The sequence below is a fragment of the Amblyraja radiata genome, chromosome 6 (genome assembly GCF_010909765.2).
Source record: "Amblyraja radiata isolate CabotCenter1 chromosome 6, sAmbRad1.1.pri, whole genome shotgun sequence".
NCBI classification, from domain to species: domain Eukaryota; kingdom Metazoa; phylum Chordata; class Chondrichthyes; order Rajiformes; family Rajidae; genus Amblyraja; species Amblyraja radiata.
In genome coordinates, this window is record NC_045961.1 from 92,717,468 (window position 1) to 92,737,815 (window position 20,348).

Genomic DNA, 20,348 nt, shown 5'->3' on the forward strand with positions numbered 1-20,348 from the left:
TTACAGCTGGTAGTGGAAAGGTGGGGTGGAGGAGGAATGGTGGTGATGTTTCCCCAGATAGGAGTCTAAACAGGTCAGTCTCAGCCTAAGGACTCATCCTTTTAGGAGCAAAATAAGAAGCTTCTTGACTCAACCCATTGCAAATTCAAAGTCCCAATGGTCCCCTGGCTCTCAGTCTGAAGAAGGGTCTCGACCAGAAACGTCACCTTTCCTTTTCTCCAGAGATGCTGCCAGACCCACTGAGTTACTCCAGCTTTTTGTGTCTATCATTGGTGAATTTTCAAAACAACCAAGTGTTCAGATAATATTAATAATCCAGATATCGAGAGATAAGGCAGTTAGTCAGGATAATGGAGTTTGGGGGAGAATAGTCAAGACCTTGCTGAGTATACTTAGAGGATTGTGTATCCCTTTCCTATTTTTTTTATTTCTGAACAGATATTTGCATGAGGTAATCAAAGGGCATGAGATGGTGAGGAAAAGCAAAACTGAAAACTTTGGATGTTAATAATTATGAAGTTCATCGCCCATTCTTTTTGCCTGCTCCTATTTCCTACTATTTTTGAAGAAAGCTTCCAATTATCTAAAGGCCCTGTCCCACGATGCGAGTGTACCCAAGAGCTCTCCCGAGTTTAAAAAAAAATCAAACTTGTGGTAAGTACGTAGCGGGTACGTTGGAGCTCGTGGATGTCTCATAGCGGCTCGTATTGCTAATGGCAGGTACTCGGGAAACGCGGAAACTCGTGAAGTTTTTTCAACAGTGTGAAAAATTTCCAAGACTAAAAAAATACTCGTGATGAAGTACCACGAGTTTGATTTACTCGGGAGAGCTCTTGGGTAAACTTGCATCGTGGGACAGGGGCTTAAGTCATGACTACTTAAGGGCACTCGACTGAGAATTTTGATATTATTTCAATGTAAAATGTTGGACAAGTTAAACTAAATTCTTCCTGATACACACATAAAGAAGCACATGGTTCCAGCATGTACCAAGCCAAATCGCCAAAAGCTATTCAACTCATGACTTATTCCATAAATTGAACTTGAAACTCACTTCAAACTCTTTGAATTATTTTTCTTTTCCTATTTTAACCATCAAAAATCATCAGCATATTCTCATCCACGTTTAAATCACAGAAATAGAAACAAAGGAAAATAGGTGCAGGAGTAGGCCATTCGACCGTTCAAGCCAGCACCGTCATTCAATATAATCATGGCTGATCATCAAAAATCAGTACCCTGTTCCTGCTTCCCCCCCCCCCCCCCCCCCCATATACCTTGATTCCTTTAGCCCCAAAAGCTAAAGCTTACACTCTCTTGAAAACATCCAGTGAATTGGCCTCCACTACCTTCTGTGGCAAAGAATTCCACAGATTCACAACTCTCTTGGTGAAGAGGTTTTTCCTCATCTCAGTCATGGTGGCGCAGAGGTAGAGTTGCTGCCTTACAGCGAATGCAGCGCCGGAGACCCAGGTTCAATCACGATTACGGGTGCTATCTGTACGGAGTTTGTACGTTCTCCGTGACCTGCGTGGGTTTGCTCCAAGATCATTAGTTTTCTTCCACATTCCAAAGACGTACAGGTTTAGACAATAGACAATAGGTGCAGGGGTAGGCCATTCGGCCCTTCGAGCCAGCACCGCCATTCAACCCCAATAAGTACCCCGTTCCTGCCTTTTCCCCATATCCCCTGACTCAGTTATTTTTAAGAGCCCTATCTAGCTCTCTTGAAAGCATCCAGAGAACCTGCCTCCAACGCCATCTGGCAGAGAATTCCACAGACTCACCACTCTCTGTGAGAAAAAGTTTTTCCTCGTCTCCGTTCTAAATGGCTTACTCCTTATTCTTAAACTATGGCCCCTGGTTCTGGACTCCCCCAACATCGGGAACATGTTTCCTGCCTCTACCTTAACAATCTTATGTTTCAATGAGATCCCCTCATCCTTCTAAACTCCAGAGTGTACAAGCCCAGCTGCTCCATTCTCTCAGCATATGACAGTCCCGGAGTTAGGGATTATGGCGAGAAGGCAGGAACGGGGTACCAATTGTGGATAATCAGCCATGATCATATTGAATGGCGTTGCTGGCTCGAAGGGCCAAATGGCCTACTCCTGCACCTATTTTGGCCTACCCCTTATTCTTAAACTGTGACCCCTGGTTCTGGATATCCCCAACATCGAAAAGATTTTTCCTGCATCTAGCCTGTTCAATCCTTTAAAGAATTTTATATGTTTCTATGAGATATCCTCTCATCCTTCTAAATTCCAGTGAATACAAGCCCAGTCGACCCTTTCTTTCATCACATGTCAGTCCCACCATCCCGGGAATTAACCTGGTGAACCTACACTACACTACCCCAATAGCAATAACTTCCTTCCTCAAATTAGGAGACTAAAATTGCACACAATACTCCAGGTGCGGTCTCCCCAGGGCCCTGTACAACTGCAGCAGGACCTCCTTGCTCCTAAACTCAAATCCTTTCACAATGAAGGCCAACAAGCCATTAGCTTTCTTCACTGCCTGCTGCTATCTGCATGCTTACTTTCAGTGACTGGTGTAGAAGCACGCCCAGGTCTTGTTGCACCTCCCCTTTTCCTAATCTGACACCATTCTGAAGAAGGGTCTCGGCCCGAAATATCACCCATGCAATCTCTCCAGAGATGCTGCCTGTCCCGCTGAGTAACTCCAGCATTTTGTGACTACCATTCAGATAATAATCTGCCTTTCTATTCTTGCCACCTCACATTTATCCACATCTGCCATGCATCTGCCCACTCACCCAACCTATCCAAATCCTGCTTCCTCTTGGCATCCTCAAAGCAGCTCACACTGTCACCCAGCTTTGTGTCATCCACAAACTTGGAGATGTCACATTTAATTCCCTTGTCTAAATCGTTAATATATTGCAAAAATAACTGAGGTCCCAGCATCGAGCCTTGCAGCACCCCACTAGTCACTGCCTGCCATTCTGAAAAGGACCAGTTAATTCCTACTCTTCGCTTCCTCTCTGCCAACTAGTTCTCTATCCAAGGTACACAAAATTGCTGGGGAAACTCAGCGGGTGCAGCAGCATCTATGGAGCGAAGGAAATAGGCGACGTTTCGGCCCGAAACGTCGCCTATTTCCTTCGCTCCATAGATGCTGCTGCACCCGCTGAGTTTCCCCAGCAATTTTGTGTTCCTTCGATATTCTAGCATCTGCAGTTCCCTTTTGAACACTAGTTCTCTATCCACATCAATGCCCTACCCCCAATACCATGTGCACTCATTTTGCACACTAATCTCTTGTGCGGGACCTTGTCAAAGATTTTTTGAAAGTCTAGATACACCACATCAACGAGCGCTCCATTATCTATTCTACTTGTTCCATCCTCAAAAAATTCCAAAAGATTAGTCAAGCATGATTTCCCCTTCATAAATTCATACCGGCTTTGACTGATCCCATCACTGCTCTCCAAGTGTGCTGCTATTACATCTTTAACAATTGACTCAAGCACCTTCCCCACTACCAATGTAATACTCTTGTCAGATAACACCACTTTGAATGTACACTTGCCAACCACCAAGTAAAAGCAAAATTTGCTAGTTGCTAAATTTGTGGATTGGCATCCAAAAATTAAATGACCAGAACTGCAGATTAGACAAAATAACAAATTAGTTCAGTACCATTGAGGAATAGCAATTCACTGCTTCTATGTGATAAACCTGCATTAAAACGTTAGTTTCAATACTACATGGACATGCTAGTGCCTCCAAAATGTCCTAGCATATCATTGTGCTAATAGATTGCTAAGTCACGAGCCTCTCAGCCAACCAGGAATAGAGAATTATTGCAGAGTTGTAAGAAAGCATGGATATGGAAACAGTGCAAAAGGAAAATACTGTGGACTCTGGAACAGAATATAGAATTACTCTACAGGTGAAAAAGCTTCTAGATAAAGAACAAGAAAGTACTTGAGATAGACTGAACATCAAAGCTATTAACCCAACGTTAATTAACAAACGTTAACTCTGCTTCTCCTTCGACAAGTTTATTTTTATTTCAATTACATATAATTTTATTGCACCATTCTTTTTTTTTTTTTTTTAAATGCCAAACTTCCAGAATCCATAATATTGTGTTTTATCTGGCAAAAACTTCCCTCCATGGTACTGACCAGTTTGATTTTCTGATTATTCACCATGTTCTCACTATGACCAGGTTCATGCATTAGATGATCAACTTTCTCACATCAGTATAGCAACTAAAGTGATATAAATGTTTATTGCAGGTCCTGTCGAATATTGAAAATGTGCAGTATAATTATGGCTTGTGCTATTGCTGCACCAGCTGTATATGGGGGGGGGGGCATCTGGGGCATGGAGAGATAAATTTATCTTATTGGCGCGGAGAACAATTGTATACAAATGCCTTCAATACTGAAGAACACTGTTTATCTTAATTCAGTTCACATATTAAATACCTAAAAGTACTATTCTGTCTATGTCTGCTCCTGTGTACTGCTATAAACGTCGAAAATATAGCATTGTGCAATTTCCTTTTTACAAAATTGTCTTCACTAGCAAGTTCTTTTTTTGAAAGAGGAAATGGCCAATAACACAGAGATCTGTCTCCATACACATTTCCTGGATATTAGAACTTCCTCTAATTGAAAATGTTGTCAGGAGTGATATATACACATACATACACACACACATACTCACAAGTACACAAATTGGTCTGAGGGGACTGTTCCCTTGCAGTATGGGTCTATTACAAAAAACATACTGGTAAGTTAATTGCCCCATTTGTGTGGGTTAGCGTCATATACATATACAAAAAGAATCAAATGGAAACTGCTGGTCATTTCAGGGAGGATAACTTTATGGGCTGCAGGGAAATAAGAACCAATGGGATTGCTATGCTGGGAACCATCTTGAATCCAATGGCTGCCCTCTGTGGAGAATGAAAATTACTCAAATGCTTGCGCACAGAACCTTTCGGATCTCGAGACTTTACCAAACAACATCACACAACTTTTTAATATATTTTAAATAATTAATTAGGTCATTCTCTCTCATTTTACTCCAGAATCCAATGCTCTGGACTGATTGGTGAGGAAAAGCTCTGTTCTCAAATGTTAGTGGTTTCAAAAGTGCGAAAGCATTACAGTCATGAAAAGCCAGAAAGAAAAATCACTTTCCTACTTTCAGCATTTGCAAACTTCAAGCGAAGTTTTGGCTTACTGAATGCAATCCCCAATGGCCATGGAAAACTATATTCCCACCCAGCCTGGAGCTAAGGGTGAGCTGTTCTAAAATTTCAGTAACTCAATCCCATGAGGCCTGATAAGTTAGAATTCTAAATATGTTAAGTTTCATCAGGGTTATTTTCTGAATATTAAAAACAATACCAAAACATCATTTCTCTTATTAGAGCTTTTGTTAACACTTCAATTCAAGATGGACACAAAAAGCTGGAGTAACTCAGCGGGAAAGGCAGCATCTCTGGAGAGAAGGAATGGGTGACGTTTTGGGTCGAGACCCTTCTTCAGACTAGTGCTCTCAAGGAGTATATAGTAAAAATCAATCAGGCATGGCTGGAAAGCTATGTGAAATTTTCCAGAATATTAGCTGTTATTCCTATTAATACAACAGATGTTACACAGTATTACATTTTTTTTTTCAGGAGTCCCAGTGACATTAAAAGGGAGCATAGGGTACAGGACTCCAGCGGGTTAAAGGGACCACCAGAGACCGTCTTTAAAATCTTCCAATAGTCCGGCAGCAGATGTAAGTGTTGCTCTAGTTTCTAGTTTAGTTTGATCAACTACGATATTACAATGTTAAATTTATTGAAAAACGTAAGCGAATATTTGAAGGTATCAAGTAGTTCTAGAAGTGGCTTTTACTACATTTTTCAGAGAAAACCCTATTTTAAAAATATCATCACAGATTTACCCAAATTATTTTATTAGCATAATTATTGACCCCCCCCCCCCAAAAGAAAACTGCAAAATAACAAAATCTAATTATCAAATCCCAGCTTTAGAACTCCACCCAGTTGCTGACTTTCAGAACAGGCATTTGCACTTGAATGAAAAATCGATAGAACAGTGATAATGTGGCATTTTATTAAAAATAAAACTGGGCAACACAACAAAAGGTTAGGAGGTTAGTAGGCTACTTTAACATATAGACAGACATTTGGTGGGAGAATCAAGGAATGATCATGCATGTATAAAATAAGTTTACAGGGAAATAAGTGGGAGAATGGGATTGACGGAATTGGTCTGGCATGCACTCCATGACTGAATGTCGTGAGAAAATACAAAAGCTATTTTAAAACTACTTAAATTTGGGCTCAATATCCAATAATGGTACTTCCAAAATGATACATCCATTACAAATAGAGAAATAAGACGTCGGCCAAAGTGTTACATCAATGACAATAAATTAAATACATTGCCATCTCAACATAATTATGAGTGTTGGGGACAACGTTAACACCAGTGTTAAAGCTACTTACATTGTAAGTAAAACTATCAATCTCTAACTTCCCTCTTGGGGCTCATGATTATACCCGTAGTATATAGAAAATAGCGATGTAATAAGGATCAAATTAAGACTTCACTTTACTTATATTTTCATTCATTACTGGAAACCAAGGCTACTGAAACAAAGACAACTGTTTATAATAATTCTTGTACAACGATATACAAGTAATGGTGACCATTAATAAAAACATTTTGAAGGCCTATCGAAGTGCATTTTAAATAAAATCCCCAGGCATCATGGACACACAAGAAAATAACCATAATTGCAAGAGAGACAGCTCTGGAGTACTGACCCCAGCTGAGTTACTCCAGCACTGTCTTTTTTTGTAAACCAGCATTTGCAGTTCCTTAGTTCTACCAATACTAACTGCAAGTTCCCACCATTCCACACTATTGACTTAAAAATATCAGAGTCTGAATTAAACAGCATGGAAACAAGCCCTTTCACCCAACTTGGCCATACCAACCACATTGTCTTCCTGACATAGTCCTATATTTATGCATTTGGCCAAATATGCTTCATTTACCACATCCTATGACAGCTCGTTCCATATACCAGCAGTGAGAAAAACGTGCCTCTCAAGTCCCCTTTACATCTTGCCTCCCTCGTCTTAATCCTTTACCGTGTACTTTTAGGCATTTCTACACTAGGAAAATGATAGATACATAGATACATAGAAAATAGGTGCAGGAGTAGGCCATTCGGCCCTTCGAGCCTGCACCGCAATTCAATATGATCATGGCTGATCATCCAACTCAGTATCCCGTACATCCCTTCTCTCCATACCTCCTGATCCCTTTAGCCACAAGGGCCACATCTAACTCCCTCTTAAATATAGCCAATGAACTGGCCTCAACTACCTTCTGTGGCAGAGAGTTCCAGAGATTCACCACTCTCTGTGTGAAAAATGTTTTTCTCATCTCGGTCTCAAAGGATTTCCCCTCTATCCTTAAGCTGTGACCCCTTGTCCTGGACTTCCCCAACATCGGGAACAATCTTCCTGCATCTAGCCGGTCCAACCCCTTAAGAATTTTGTAAGTTTCTATAAGATCCCCCCTCAATCTCCTAAATTCTAGCGAGTTATTTGCATTCCTCAGGGTTTTATAAACCTCCAAGGTCACATCTCAGCCTCCTTCGCTCCAGGAAAACACTCCCAGTCTACACTGACTCTCTTTACAACTCGAGTACTCATGCCCTGGCAACATTCTTCTGAACCTTTTCTGTAACATCTCTTGCCAAGAGTAGGGGAATCAAGGACCTGAGGACAAAGGTTCAAGGTGAAGGGGTAAAGATTTAATAGGAATCTGAGGGGCAACTTTTTCCACACAAAGGGTGGTGGGTGTATGGAACAAGCTGCCAGAGGAGGTTATTGAGGCTGGGACTAGCCCAATGTTTAAGAAACAGTTAGACAAGTATATGGATAGGATAGGTTTGGAGGGATATCCTATCTGCCAAGCACAGGCAGGTGGGATTAGTGTAGCTGGGACATGTTGGGCCGAAAGGCCTGTTTCCACATTGTATGACCCTATTTCTAGCTTAAACATATCCTTAGGAGAGTATGGAGGCCAAACCTCTCACAATATTCCAGCTAGGCACTCACCAATGTCCTGCACAGCTATAACATTACTTATACAATACAATACAATTTATTGTCATTTGAGCCTCAGTGAGGCTCAAACGAAATTCTGTTTCCACAGCCATACAAACAAAGACAATTCCTAGACATACACACAATTTAGTTCACACAAACATCCATCACAGTGGACCCACTGTGATGGAAGGCAAAGTCTTTTCTCTCCCCTGTTCTCCATGTCTCTCCCGATATCCAAGCCCCAGGCGGGCGATGACAAGTCCCACGGCCATTTTAGGCCGCGCCGGGCGATTTACGGCCCCGCTGCCGGTCTAAAAGTCACAAAGTTGGAGCCCCCGGCGGGCGCTGGAATGTCCCACGGCAATGAAGCCGCGCTGGGCGATGTACGTCCCCGCTCCGGGTCGTTCCAACCCCGCGACACGGGCTGGAGAAGTCGCGTTGCGGGAGCTCCGGGAAGCGGTCTCTCTCTCCCCCCGGACCCGCGAGCTCCCGATGTCCCAGTCCACCAGACCTGCGGCTGCGTTGCTGGAGCCTCCGAGCCCCAGGAGTCGAGTCGCAGCAGCAAGTCACCACCGCTCCCCACGCTCCGAGGCCGGCCAGCCCCTCGATGGTGAGTAGTCCGCAGCTCTGCAGTCTCCCGAGCCCCCGGGTCGTTCAGGCTGGAGGCCGCTCCACGTTGCTAGGCCCCAACGACAACGGAGACCCGACAGGGAAAAGGTCGGGTCTCCCGTACAGGGAAGAGATTTAAACGGTTTCCCCCTCCCCCCACATATACACATTTAAAACCAGTATTAAAAAACACCAAACACTACATTTAACTAGACAAAAAAAAAAAGACAGATAGGGGCCGCTGCAACGGTTGAGTCGCGCCCAATGCATGTACTCAATGCTCCAAGATGAGGGCAGTGTGCCATATTGCTTCTTCACCACCTCGTCTGCCTGTGGTTCCACTTTCAGGGAATTACATTTTTGTACCTGGAGGTCTCTCTGTTCTACATTCCGGGTGCCCTGCAATTCACGGAATGTCCTTCCCTTGATCCAGAAAATACATCACCTCACACAGGTCCAAGTTAAATTTGACCAGGAACAGAGAACAGTACAGCACAGAAACATGCCCTTAGGACCACAATGCTTGTGCTGAACATAATGTCAAGCACCTGATCCACTACCAAGTCCCCATCCATTGAAAAAGCTACTTTTCTTAACAACTAAACCAGGTTCGCTTCTTAATAAACAGACACCATACAAACTGTTTGGTAGACCAGTTCACAACTTTACTTATTATCGGCCGATGGAAGGGAGGGAGAACTCCAGTCAAGTGACCAATACAGACACATGACCGTCCTCCGTCCACTTCTCTGAACAACAGAATTACATTGCCTTAAATAGGGTTTTTTTGTCCCCTTAGCACATTTCACAGACATTAGTCATGGTCAGAGGTACAGGAAAAGGTTTCCACAGAATGCATCACATCAAAGGCCTTTTGTTTACATGTTACAAGATAACATTGGCCATTTGGTTTACGACATTTTATCTTTCTACTTCCCTGGTTCCTCTCTCGTCCTTCATAAACATTGGCCATTTGGATTACGGCATCTTACTTCAAAGATGTGACTAGCTGTTTCTTTCTCTGTCACTTCCTCACTTGGGAGACAATGTTATAGGATTTATTATCTCACACACCCGCAACCTGAGGCAAGCCTAATTTGAGACTAAATATAAGCTGTAAGCTAGCCCAGAAGCCAATTTAATATCTTCTTATATTTTAACTAAAATCCGGCTTCATCACCATAAGACACTTAAATTTCATTATCGTGTCCGCCTCCACCATCATCACCCCCGGCAGAACATTCCAAACACACATTACTGTGTAAAATAAAATTGTCCCACACATTGCCCTCTAGTTTTAGACATTTCCTCCCTGGGGAAAAAAGAGTTTGAACTGTCTATCCTATCGATCTTCATAATATTATACACTTCTATCAGGTCTCCCCTCAGCCTCCGATGCTCCACACAATCCAAGTTTGTTCAACATCCAGATTCTGGTGCAACCTTAGGCAATATCTCCACTGATTTGAGGCATCTGGAAACTTAATCATGCCACCTATATTCACACCCAAATCACTTATACATGTCAAACAACAGGGGACCCAGCACTCATCTCTGCACGAACCACTGGTCATAGGCCTTTAATCTGAAAAAATAACCCTGAACTACACCCTCTGGCTCATTCCATCATGTCAATTTTGCACTAATTGGCTAGTTCTCTTTGGATCCCATGTGATTAACCTTCAGGACTAGCCTACCAATCCTAACAAAAGCCTAGAAGAAATTCATGTGGACAGTGTCTATCGCACTGGCCTCATCAATCCTCCTTTTCAAAATACTTCTTCACAAAATACTCAAATTTGAGACACAATTTCCAACACAAAGCTTTGCTGACTCAACCTAATCCATCCTTGCCTGTCTAAATGCAGTAGATCCTGCCTCTCAGAATTTTATCAAGTAACTCTCACCGCTGATGTCAACACCTGTCAAGAGTTCCCTGGCTTTTCCTTGCAACCCTTCTTAATAAAGCATATTGGTCACTCTCCACTCTTCAAGACTGAGGCACATAAAGGTGGATATGCACCCCTCTCGTAATGTCAATATGTTTGTGTCCATGAATTCCCCAGCTGCCATAAACTCCATGTTAAATAGAGATGAGAAGGATTCACCATATATATATATATATATATATATGATAACCAACAGGGGACAAACCCACCTGTTTGTTTCAGGACTTTCATATGAAGAAAGACTGGATAGACTCGGCTTGAACTCGCTAGAATTTAGAAGATTGAGGGGGGATCTTACAGAAACTTACAAAATTCTTAAGGGGTTGAACATGCTAGATGCAGGAAGATTGTTGCCGATGTTGGGGAAGTCCAGAACAAGGGGTCACAGTTTAAGGATAAGGGGGAAATCTTTTAGGTCTGAGATGAGAAAAAAAAATTTCACACAGAGAGTGGTGAATATCTGGAATTCTCTGCCACAGAAGGTAGTTGAGGCCAGTTTATTGGCTATATTTAAGAGGGAGTTAGATGTGGTCCTTGTGGCTAAAGGTATCAGGGGGTATGGAGAGAAGGCAGGTACAGGATACTGAGTTGGATGATCAGCCATGATCATATTGAATGGCGGTGCAGGCTCGAAGGGCCGAATGGCCTACTCCTGCGCCTATTTTCTATGTTTCTATGTTAGCCCCCAACCCCCACCCCTCCTAGACTAATCCACCATGGCTCAAGGTTCTGTAATTTGTTACCCAACAGTACTGTGGAACCATCTTCACCACAGGAACTGTAGCACTTAAAAGCTTTAGCAAAGACAATTAGGAATGAGCATTAAATACTGGTCTTGTCAATGAGAAACATCTCCCTTAAGTCAATCAATTACTAAAGATATGACAAAATACCACTGCCAGCAGCGATATCACGAGGTAAAAATACATTGCTCCTTTGCATTTTCATTCCAATTGGGTTTGGTGCACCTCATCTACAACCTATCAAATGATGCAAACTTAATTAATGCTGCAACTGCCTTTTCTTTGAAACTATGAGAATCATTCCATTGTTCATCATTAAATTCAATTAGAAAGAGGAGCAGCCGTTGGTCATACTTTGTGCTGCCCTGCCATTCATCGATGACAATATCTTTCAAGTTCATTTTTACAAATCGCCCCTCCACCCCTTTAATTCTTTTTGTGATCAAATGTCCATCAAACCTAACCGCAGATATACTAAGTATCTGAGCATCGATATCCTTCTGGGTTGAGAATTCACAACCTTCTAAGGACGTGGTACTAAGCAAAAGAAAACACTGGTTTCATTGTATTTTTTAAATTAAAGGACATTAAGTACCTTGCAATTTAGCTTACATTGATGAAATGTACACACATTTACATGGCAAAATATAATTTGATGAGTAATTACATACCTGTAATAAGCCTCCTTCACCAAAATGTAGTATCTCAATTATGTTTTCTGATTGGATAAATGCTAGGAAGAAAAGAAAAGCACTAAATATTTTTTTCATTCTCAGTACATTTGGTGTGAAACATCACAAATCAAGGCAGGAACAAGCTACACGTTGCTAAGATTATATCGCAATAGTAAAGGATCACTTTCTGAAGTGGTGCAGGATTATGCCTGTTGTTCATCAAGACCTCCCATGCCTGTAGTCTGTTACAAATGTTACATCCAATGATGTCACAATAGATAAGGTATAATTTTACATCTCATTAAATTAATGGTGTCGCCAAACCAGAGCTACATTTAATACTTTGCAAGTAAAAGGTATTCCACAAGGGTTTTGCGTGCTTAGGTTTGTAAGAGACAGACACCATGGTTTAGTTTATGGGCCTGGTAGAAACAAAATAAAACTACTGGATACTTGCACCAAATTGTCAAAAAGTCAATCGGGACACGACATTGTGTAACATCTGATGTTAAGCACTGTTTATTTGTATTCCGAATTGTGTGCCAATGCAAAGACTCATTGCAGCAATTTTGTTGCCAGCACAAATCAGAATAACCTACAACCAAGGTTATCTAATCAAACTTTACAATAGCAACTATTAACTCTCACTACAATTATATGTCAGAAGGAAGAAAAGGAGATTTCAAAGAGGTAACCAGCTTATTCTACATTTGATACTCAATTTGCTGATATACAAAAATACAATTGTACTGAAGCACAACTTTCTTTGGGCAATTTCTGACAGGTTAAAAGCCATTTTTTTTTTAAATCTGGTATTCCATAACATTTTTGTGATAAATCCAATTTATGGCCATTTAAACTTTTAACAGTCAATGTCTCAACTTCTCAAATATTAATAAAAACATGTGCATGAAATTCCAATTAGAATAAATATCATTCACTGCTTCATTCATGCAAATGACAGCATATTTTCATCTACAACCAATGTGAGAACAAAGGAGAAAGCCAAACAGTATGTTTGCCATTCATTTTTAAGCCAAGTGCATTTAAAAAAAAGATTTGGTCTGGTACTAATGCACATTACAAAATCTCAATCCCTGGGTCATTACTCAAAATGAAGCTACTTTGCAAACATCAATTTAGACTGCTCAGAAGTCAAGGCAAAATATTAAAGTAACTGCAAGTGAAACAAGATTCATCCTCATATGGATTAATTCGGGGACAAATCAGGTTAATGATGAACTTGCTCAAAATGACAAACGATTAAGAATGGGGTCGGAAATTAATAAGGCAAGTGCAAGATACCTTCCTACTTAATCGCCAGGTCCAAGAATCCAATCTTGAATTGCATTTACAAATGAATATAGACCAAGGAAGAGACTTCCTTATACTCGCAACACTAGATGAAAACATTCCAGTCGGGGAAAATCCACTTCTTAGTTTCTACCCAACATACAAGATTCTAAGGGGTATTATGGGCAAATGTTGAGGAAAGGTTTCAGCTTGTGGATCGCTGTTTAAAAAATAAGAGACTGTCATTCAAGACAGACTAGGTTGATAGTGAGTCTTTCAAAGTTTTCTAGACATCATAGTCAAGAGACAAGAGTGTTTTATTGTCATGTGTCCCAGATAGAACAATGAAATTCTTATTTGCTGCAGCACAACAGAGTGTGCCAAGTGTGCCAAGTTTTACTCCACGTGTAGAGTCATCTTTACTCTTATATTCATCAAATTGATGAAAATATATTTTTTGTAAAATTTCAGCCATGGATATGTAATTGTAGGTACAAGGGTTCTAAAGCAAAAAGAGCCAGAAACATTTTACACGCAAAAGTACAATTGCAATTTTTCAAGTATGGACATTTCCAACTCTTTTTTGTATTCATGCACAAAATAAAATTGGTCATAGATACATAGATACATAGAAAATAGGTGCAAGAGTAGGCCATTCTGCCCTTCGAGCCTGCACCGCCATTCAATATGATCATGGCTGATCATCCAACTCAGTATCCCGTACCTGCCTTCTCTCCATACCCCCTGATCCCTTTAGCCACAAGGGCCACATCTAACTCCCTCTTAAATATAGCCAATGAACTGGCCTCAACTACCCTCTGTGGCAGAGAGTTCCAGAGATTCACCACTGTGTGAAAAATGTTTTTCTCATCTCGGTCTTAAAGGATTTCTCCCTTATCCTTAAGCTGTGACCCCTTGTCCTGGACTTCCCCAACATCGGGAACATCGGGTCAATCACTACAAAATTCAAATCTTCCAGCATTAAGCACCAAATGAAAAATGTGAGTAATCCATTATTTGTTCTATAATCTGCTGTAAACTGGATAGTGATTTTGGAAACAAATCAAATTGACGAACTTGTTACTCCAAACAAATGGGTAATAATTAAAAAATAGTAAAAAAATTCAAATTATAACAAATATCAAATCCATTACAATCTAGTATTGACACCAATATTGTGCTTAGAAGCAATAGCTATGTTAAGATTTACCTGTGTCTTACCTGTGCTACTGCTACACAGTGGTAAATGAATACGGTGCTCATTTATACTTCAAACCACACTACAATATTACTTAATTAATTGCCAAGTAGCAACAGACTAAAAACTACAAAAACTAATGACAAAACATGCAATTCTCATTTTAAAAATTCCAAGATTCGATCAGTTCAAGAAAACAAATTACATTTTCAACAAGTTTGGCATGCACGGAAAAGTTCAATGCAGCTCAGAACCATAGGGGAAGCAGATGGAACAAAACGGGAGCAGATGGAACAAAAAAACAGAAAACTCTGACTAGAATGCATTAAGTGACCAAAAACAGGATGAACCCAGTTGCCTTAAACCCTTGAGGGTTGGTCTATACAATAGATCTATGCCAAATTGAAAATGTCCTAATTTTACAGGGTGTTAAATACAAATCACACAATGAAAATGAAGCTATTAAAAGTGAAAGTACTGTATTCACTTGAGGCCCACGTTTTAGCAACTGGATATCTGGGCAACTCCCATATACTTATTCTCAAATGGATCGGTTTTGAAACACAGATGAGGGACAAGACCAATTAGTTCTTTTCTCAAAGCAAAACAATTTTTAAAGAGAAGATCCTAATTCTTCAATAAAGTTATTAGGATGGGGGGGGGGGGGGCAGGCACAGAAACAGACATATGACGTTGTTTTGACCTTCCCAATAATTTAAATTCAGCAACGTAACACTGTGAAGTGGATAACTAATTTGAGAGAAATTGAAATAGGCAACTTAATAAACAGTTGACATTCCCTTAATATTTATCTAAAAATAAATTAAAAATTGTATTACAAAGAACAAAAGCAATTCATGAATGCCCAAGAACTTCTCCATTCCATTTTCTTTAAGGATGCCTGCCACCCTTTCTTTCTTATAAAGTCTTAAAGATAGTGCTTAAATGCTCGAATATTCAGTTGAGACCACTTTCCAAGAGGTGTTGCCACATACGCCTAACTCTACCTCATTAAGTTATACTGTACTTACATTTGTGTACTACAATCTTGCACCATTCTGCTGCTTCGAACGCAGAGTCATAGAGTGATACAGTGTGGAAACGGGCCCTTCGGCCAAACTTGCCAACAATGTCCCAGCTACACTAGTCCCACTGGCCCCATATCCCTCCAAACCTGTCCTATCCATGTACCTGTCTAACTGTTTCTTAAACGATGGGATAGCCCCAGCCTCAACTACCTCCTCTGGCAGCTTGTTCCGTACACCCACCACCCTTTGTGTGAAAAAGTTCCCCCTCAGAATCCTATTAAATCTTTTCCCCTCCACCTTAAACCTATGTCCTCTGGTCCTCAATTCCCCTACTCTGGGCAAGAGACTGTCCATCGACCCAATCTATTCCTCTCATGATTTTGTATATCTCTATAAGATCCCCCTCATCCTCCTGCGCTCCATGTAATAGAGACCCAGTCTACTCAACCTCTCCCTATAGCTCACACTCTCTAGTCCTGGCAACATCCTCGTAAATCTTTTCTGAACCCTTTCAAGCTTGACAACACCTTTCCTATAACATGGTGCCTAGAACTGAACACAATATTCTAAATGCGATCTCACCAACGTCTTATACAACTGCAACATGACCTCCCAACTTCTAAACTCAATACTCTGACTGATGGCCAAAGTGCCAAAAGCCTTATCTATCTGTGTCTTGACCTTCAAGAAACCATGCACCTGTACTCCTAGATCCCTCTGCTCTACAACACTATCCAGGGGCCTACAATTTACTCTGTCCTTGTTCGACATTCCAAAATGCAACACATCATACTTCTCTGTATAAAATTCCATCAACCATTCCTCCGCCCACCTGGCAAATCGATCCAGATCCTGCTGCAATCTTTAACGGCCATCTTCACTATCTGCAAAACCACTCATTTTTGTATCATCAAACTTGCTAATCTTTCGCTGTATGTTCTCATCCAAATCATTGATGTAGATGCAAACAGTAACGGGCCCAGCACCGAACCCTGAGGCACACCAGTCACAGGGCTCCAGTCTGAGAAGCAACCTTCCACCCTCTACCTCCTGCCAATTTGCTATCCATTCAGCTATCTCTCCTTGGATCCCATGCGATGTAACCCTCCAGAGCAGCCTACAATGCGGAACTTTGTCGAATGCCTGACTGAAATCCATGTACACAACATCTACAGCACTGTCCTCATCGGCCTTTTTGGTCATGTCTTCAAAAAAATCTATCAGATTTGTGAGACACGACCTCCCACATACAAAACCATGCTGACTATCCCAAATCAGCCCTTGCCCATCCAAATGCCTGTATAACCTATCCCTCAGAATACTCTCCAGTAACTTTCCAACTACAGATATTAAGCTCACCGGCCTATAGCTCCCAACAATTTCCCTGCAGCCCTTCTTGAAAAGAGGCACAGCATTTGCCACCCTCCAGTCTTCCGGCACTTCTCCTGTATTTAAGGACAACTCGTAAATTTCAACCAGAGCTCCCGCAATTTCCTCTCTAGTTTCCCACAATGTCCTAGGATATATCTGATCAGGCCCTGGAGATCTGTCTACCTTCATACACGACAGTACTTCTTCAACGGTAACACTGAATGCTCTCAAGACACTTCCATTGATGCCCCAAGTTCCTCCATCCTACTGTCATTCTCTCTCGTTACCCTTTTCCCCCTTATGTATTTATAAAATATTTTGGGATTGTCCTTAATGCTACCCACCAGAGCTATCTCCCGACCCCTTTCTGCCCTTCTGATCTTTTTCAGTTTGCTCCTTAATTCTCGAAACTCCTCCAGGGATGCACTTGATCCCAGCTGCCTTTACCTGTCCCATGCATCCTTCTTGTTTTTGACAAATGCCTCAATTTCCCTCGCCAGCCAAGCTTCCTTACGTTTGCCTGCTTTGCCCTTCACTCTAACGGGGACGTACACATCCTGAGCCTTCGTCAGCACACTTCTAAAAACATCCCACTTGGTCGATGTTCCTTTCCCCTCAAATAACTTGCTCCAGTCAACTTGATGGAGACCTTCTCTCATACCCTCAAAGTTGGCCTATCCCCAGTTGAGCATTTTAACACGTGGACCCTCTCCATCCCGATCCATAACTATAAACCAATTCGAACTGCAGTCACTGGTCACAAAAGGCTCGTCCACAAATACTTAATTAACTTGCCTGTCCCAATATCCCAATACTAGATCCAGCGTTGCCCTCATGTGTGGGGGTCTCTACATACTGCTTAAGAAAACTCTCCTGAACACTTTTGAGGAATTGCATCCCATTTAAACCCTTCACACTATGATTTTCCCCAGTCCTACAACAACCACCTTATTTGACGTAGCTGTCTGCAATCTCCTGGCATATTTGTTCTTCTAATTCCCGTTGACTATTCGGGGGTCTGTAGTACACCTCCAACAAGTTGACCATCTCTTTCTTGTTCCTCATCTCCACCTACATAGCCTCACTAGACCAACCGTCCATAATGTCACCTCTGAACACAGCCGTGACATCCTCCGTAACCAACAATGCAACCCCTCCCCCCCCCCCTTTTTCCTTCATCCCAGTCTCTCCTGAAGCTCCTGTACCCCGCAACATTGAGCTGCCAGTTCGGCCCCTCCCTTAACCAGGTGTCAGTCATGGCTGCAACATCGCAGTCGCTCGTACCTATCCATGCCCTAAGCTCATCTGCCTTACCCGTCAGGCCCCTTGCATTAAAATACATGCCGTCTAAACCAACCCCTCTTCCTCGCTCTCCGCCTTCCACCTGCCTATTCTGTCCACTAACCTTTTCGACACCATCCTCCAAACCAACTTCTAGCCTCTCGTGTGCCTCTGTCCTGTACGAGAATGACCCAACACATTTACCCCTTTTCAAAAGCAATGAACAACATCATTCTACAAGTACATGGTTTCTCACTCCAACAATAATTTGACTGAAAATTAAGATTCCTGTAAAAATGCTCCCCGTCCCTCTGCAGAAATCATCCAATTGAAAACAAGATAACAAAGTTGCAACTGCTGACTTTACTCATCGTTATCTAGTTATTATCACATTAACACTTGTGGCACGCTGCACAAATTACTTGTGGGATTACAATTGTAACTTGACTTGAAAGGGGCTGGCTCTTGAGCAAAGGGGGTTGCAGAGAAAGGGGTTCCAAACAGGAAGGAGGATTCGTCCTGATATCCCGGCTATATTTTATGCCTAATTCAAAGCATGATCATGATCATATTGCTGCCCAAGGAAGCTTTTATAGATGTTTCAAGCATAAATTAGCTATCAGAAACATTACAACAGTGACTAGACTTCAAAAGCAGGTTCTGATAAGTCCCACAAAGCCACTGGAACAATTCATACAAAACTAAGTGACAGCCTATATATTTCAAGTAAAGCCAATCTTAGTTTCTGACCAGAGATAAAAGTTATCAACTGAGCTATATCCATATTTATGCTAATACTATTGCAGAACGTGATAATTCACTTCATGCATCAACCTTAACTTCATGTTATTGGAATAAATGGCAGCATTCAATTGATAGTGAAAATTAAGGTTGCGGCCTCCAACTAAACCTGGGCATTGTGTGGTGTCACCATTGGCTACTTTACCAGCTCTGCTATTCATTAGGATCATAAGCAGCAAATTAGGTACCACCTCTTTCCTGCACTATCCCATGTCACTCGATTGCTTTATCTAAAAATCTGACGATCACTATCAGAAATCTATTCAACAACTGACCCTCCTTTGTAATGAAATCTAAATATTCACCACTGTCTGAAAAGTAATGTCTTCTCATCGGACTTCATCCTCAAATTTAGTCCACGTCTCCTTTGCTATGTTAAAGGCTACCAATAATTTAAAATTACAGAATTTGAATTTACTAAAGCTGCGACAATTGACAAGTCTATATTTTGACTTTATTGAGTTTTATTACAATTTCCAAAACATCACCTATCCATGTTCACCTGACATGCTGCCTGGTCAGCTAGATTACTCCAACATTTGTGTCTTTCTTTGGTAAACCAGCATCTGCAGTTCCATTTACATTGTCCTATCTTGCTGAAAGCAATTTTTGCACATGCCAATAAAGCATTCCACGCATCTGCCCCAAGGTATATTTGGCAAATAATGATAGACTAGCAGGTCAAGAATAACAATGTTTATACACTAGGGCATTCTGATGAGATGTATGCAACTCCTAAACATTTAAAAACAAAGCATGTAAAACTGAGATCTATTTGAGTAAACTTTCATGAAATTAAATAAAAATATGTAGAAATGATTAAAAAGGTAAAAGTAATTTTTTTAGAGGAAAAACATTCTAAAGTTCTATTGTACAATGGCAAGAGTCATTGAGTGCAAATGCTGCCACACCCATTAGCAATTAGAATCGGTGATCATCCAAAGAGGGAGCAAGTTGTAAACCAGGCATTCTATACACAGGGAGAATTTTTTTGCAATCACAAGGTGCTGCTTTAATTGATGGACGTTTGCCTGGAATGCAATTAGCAGTGTTTGGAAGTAGATTAGGAGGCCAAAATTGCACACAATACTTCAGGTGCGGGCCCTGTACAAACAACTGCAGTAGGACCTCCTTGCTCCTAAACTCAAATCCTCTCCTCACTGCTTGCTGTACATGCATGCTTTACTTTCAGTGACTGATGTACAAGTACACCCAGGTCTTGTTGCAACTCCCGTTTTCCTAATCTGACACCATTCAGATGTGTAGGACAAAAC

The 20,348-nt window shown here is 41.3% G+C and overlaps 1 protein-coding gene across 1 annotated transcript in view; it reads right to left on the reverse strand.

Moving 5' to 3' along the window:
* tmem131 (transmembrane protein 131) overlaps positions 1–20,348 on the reverse strand; it is a 181,371-nt gene that overhangs the window by 120,217 nt on the left and 40,806 nt on the right. The window contains 1 exon segment of the mRNA XM_033023248.1: positions 12,100–12,161. Within this exon segment, the coding sequence (XP_032879139.1) occupies positions 12,100–12,161 (62 nt within the window).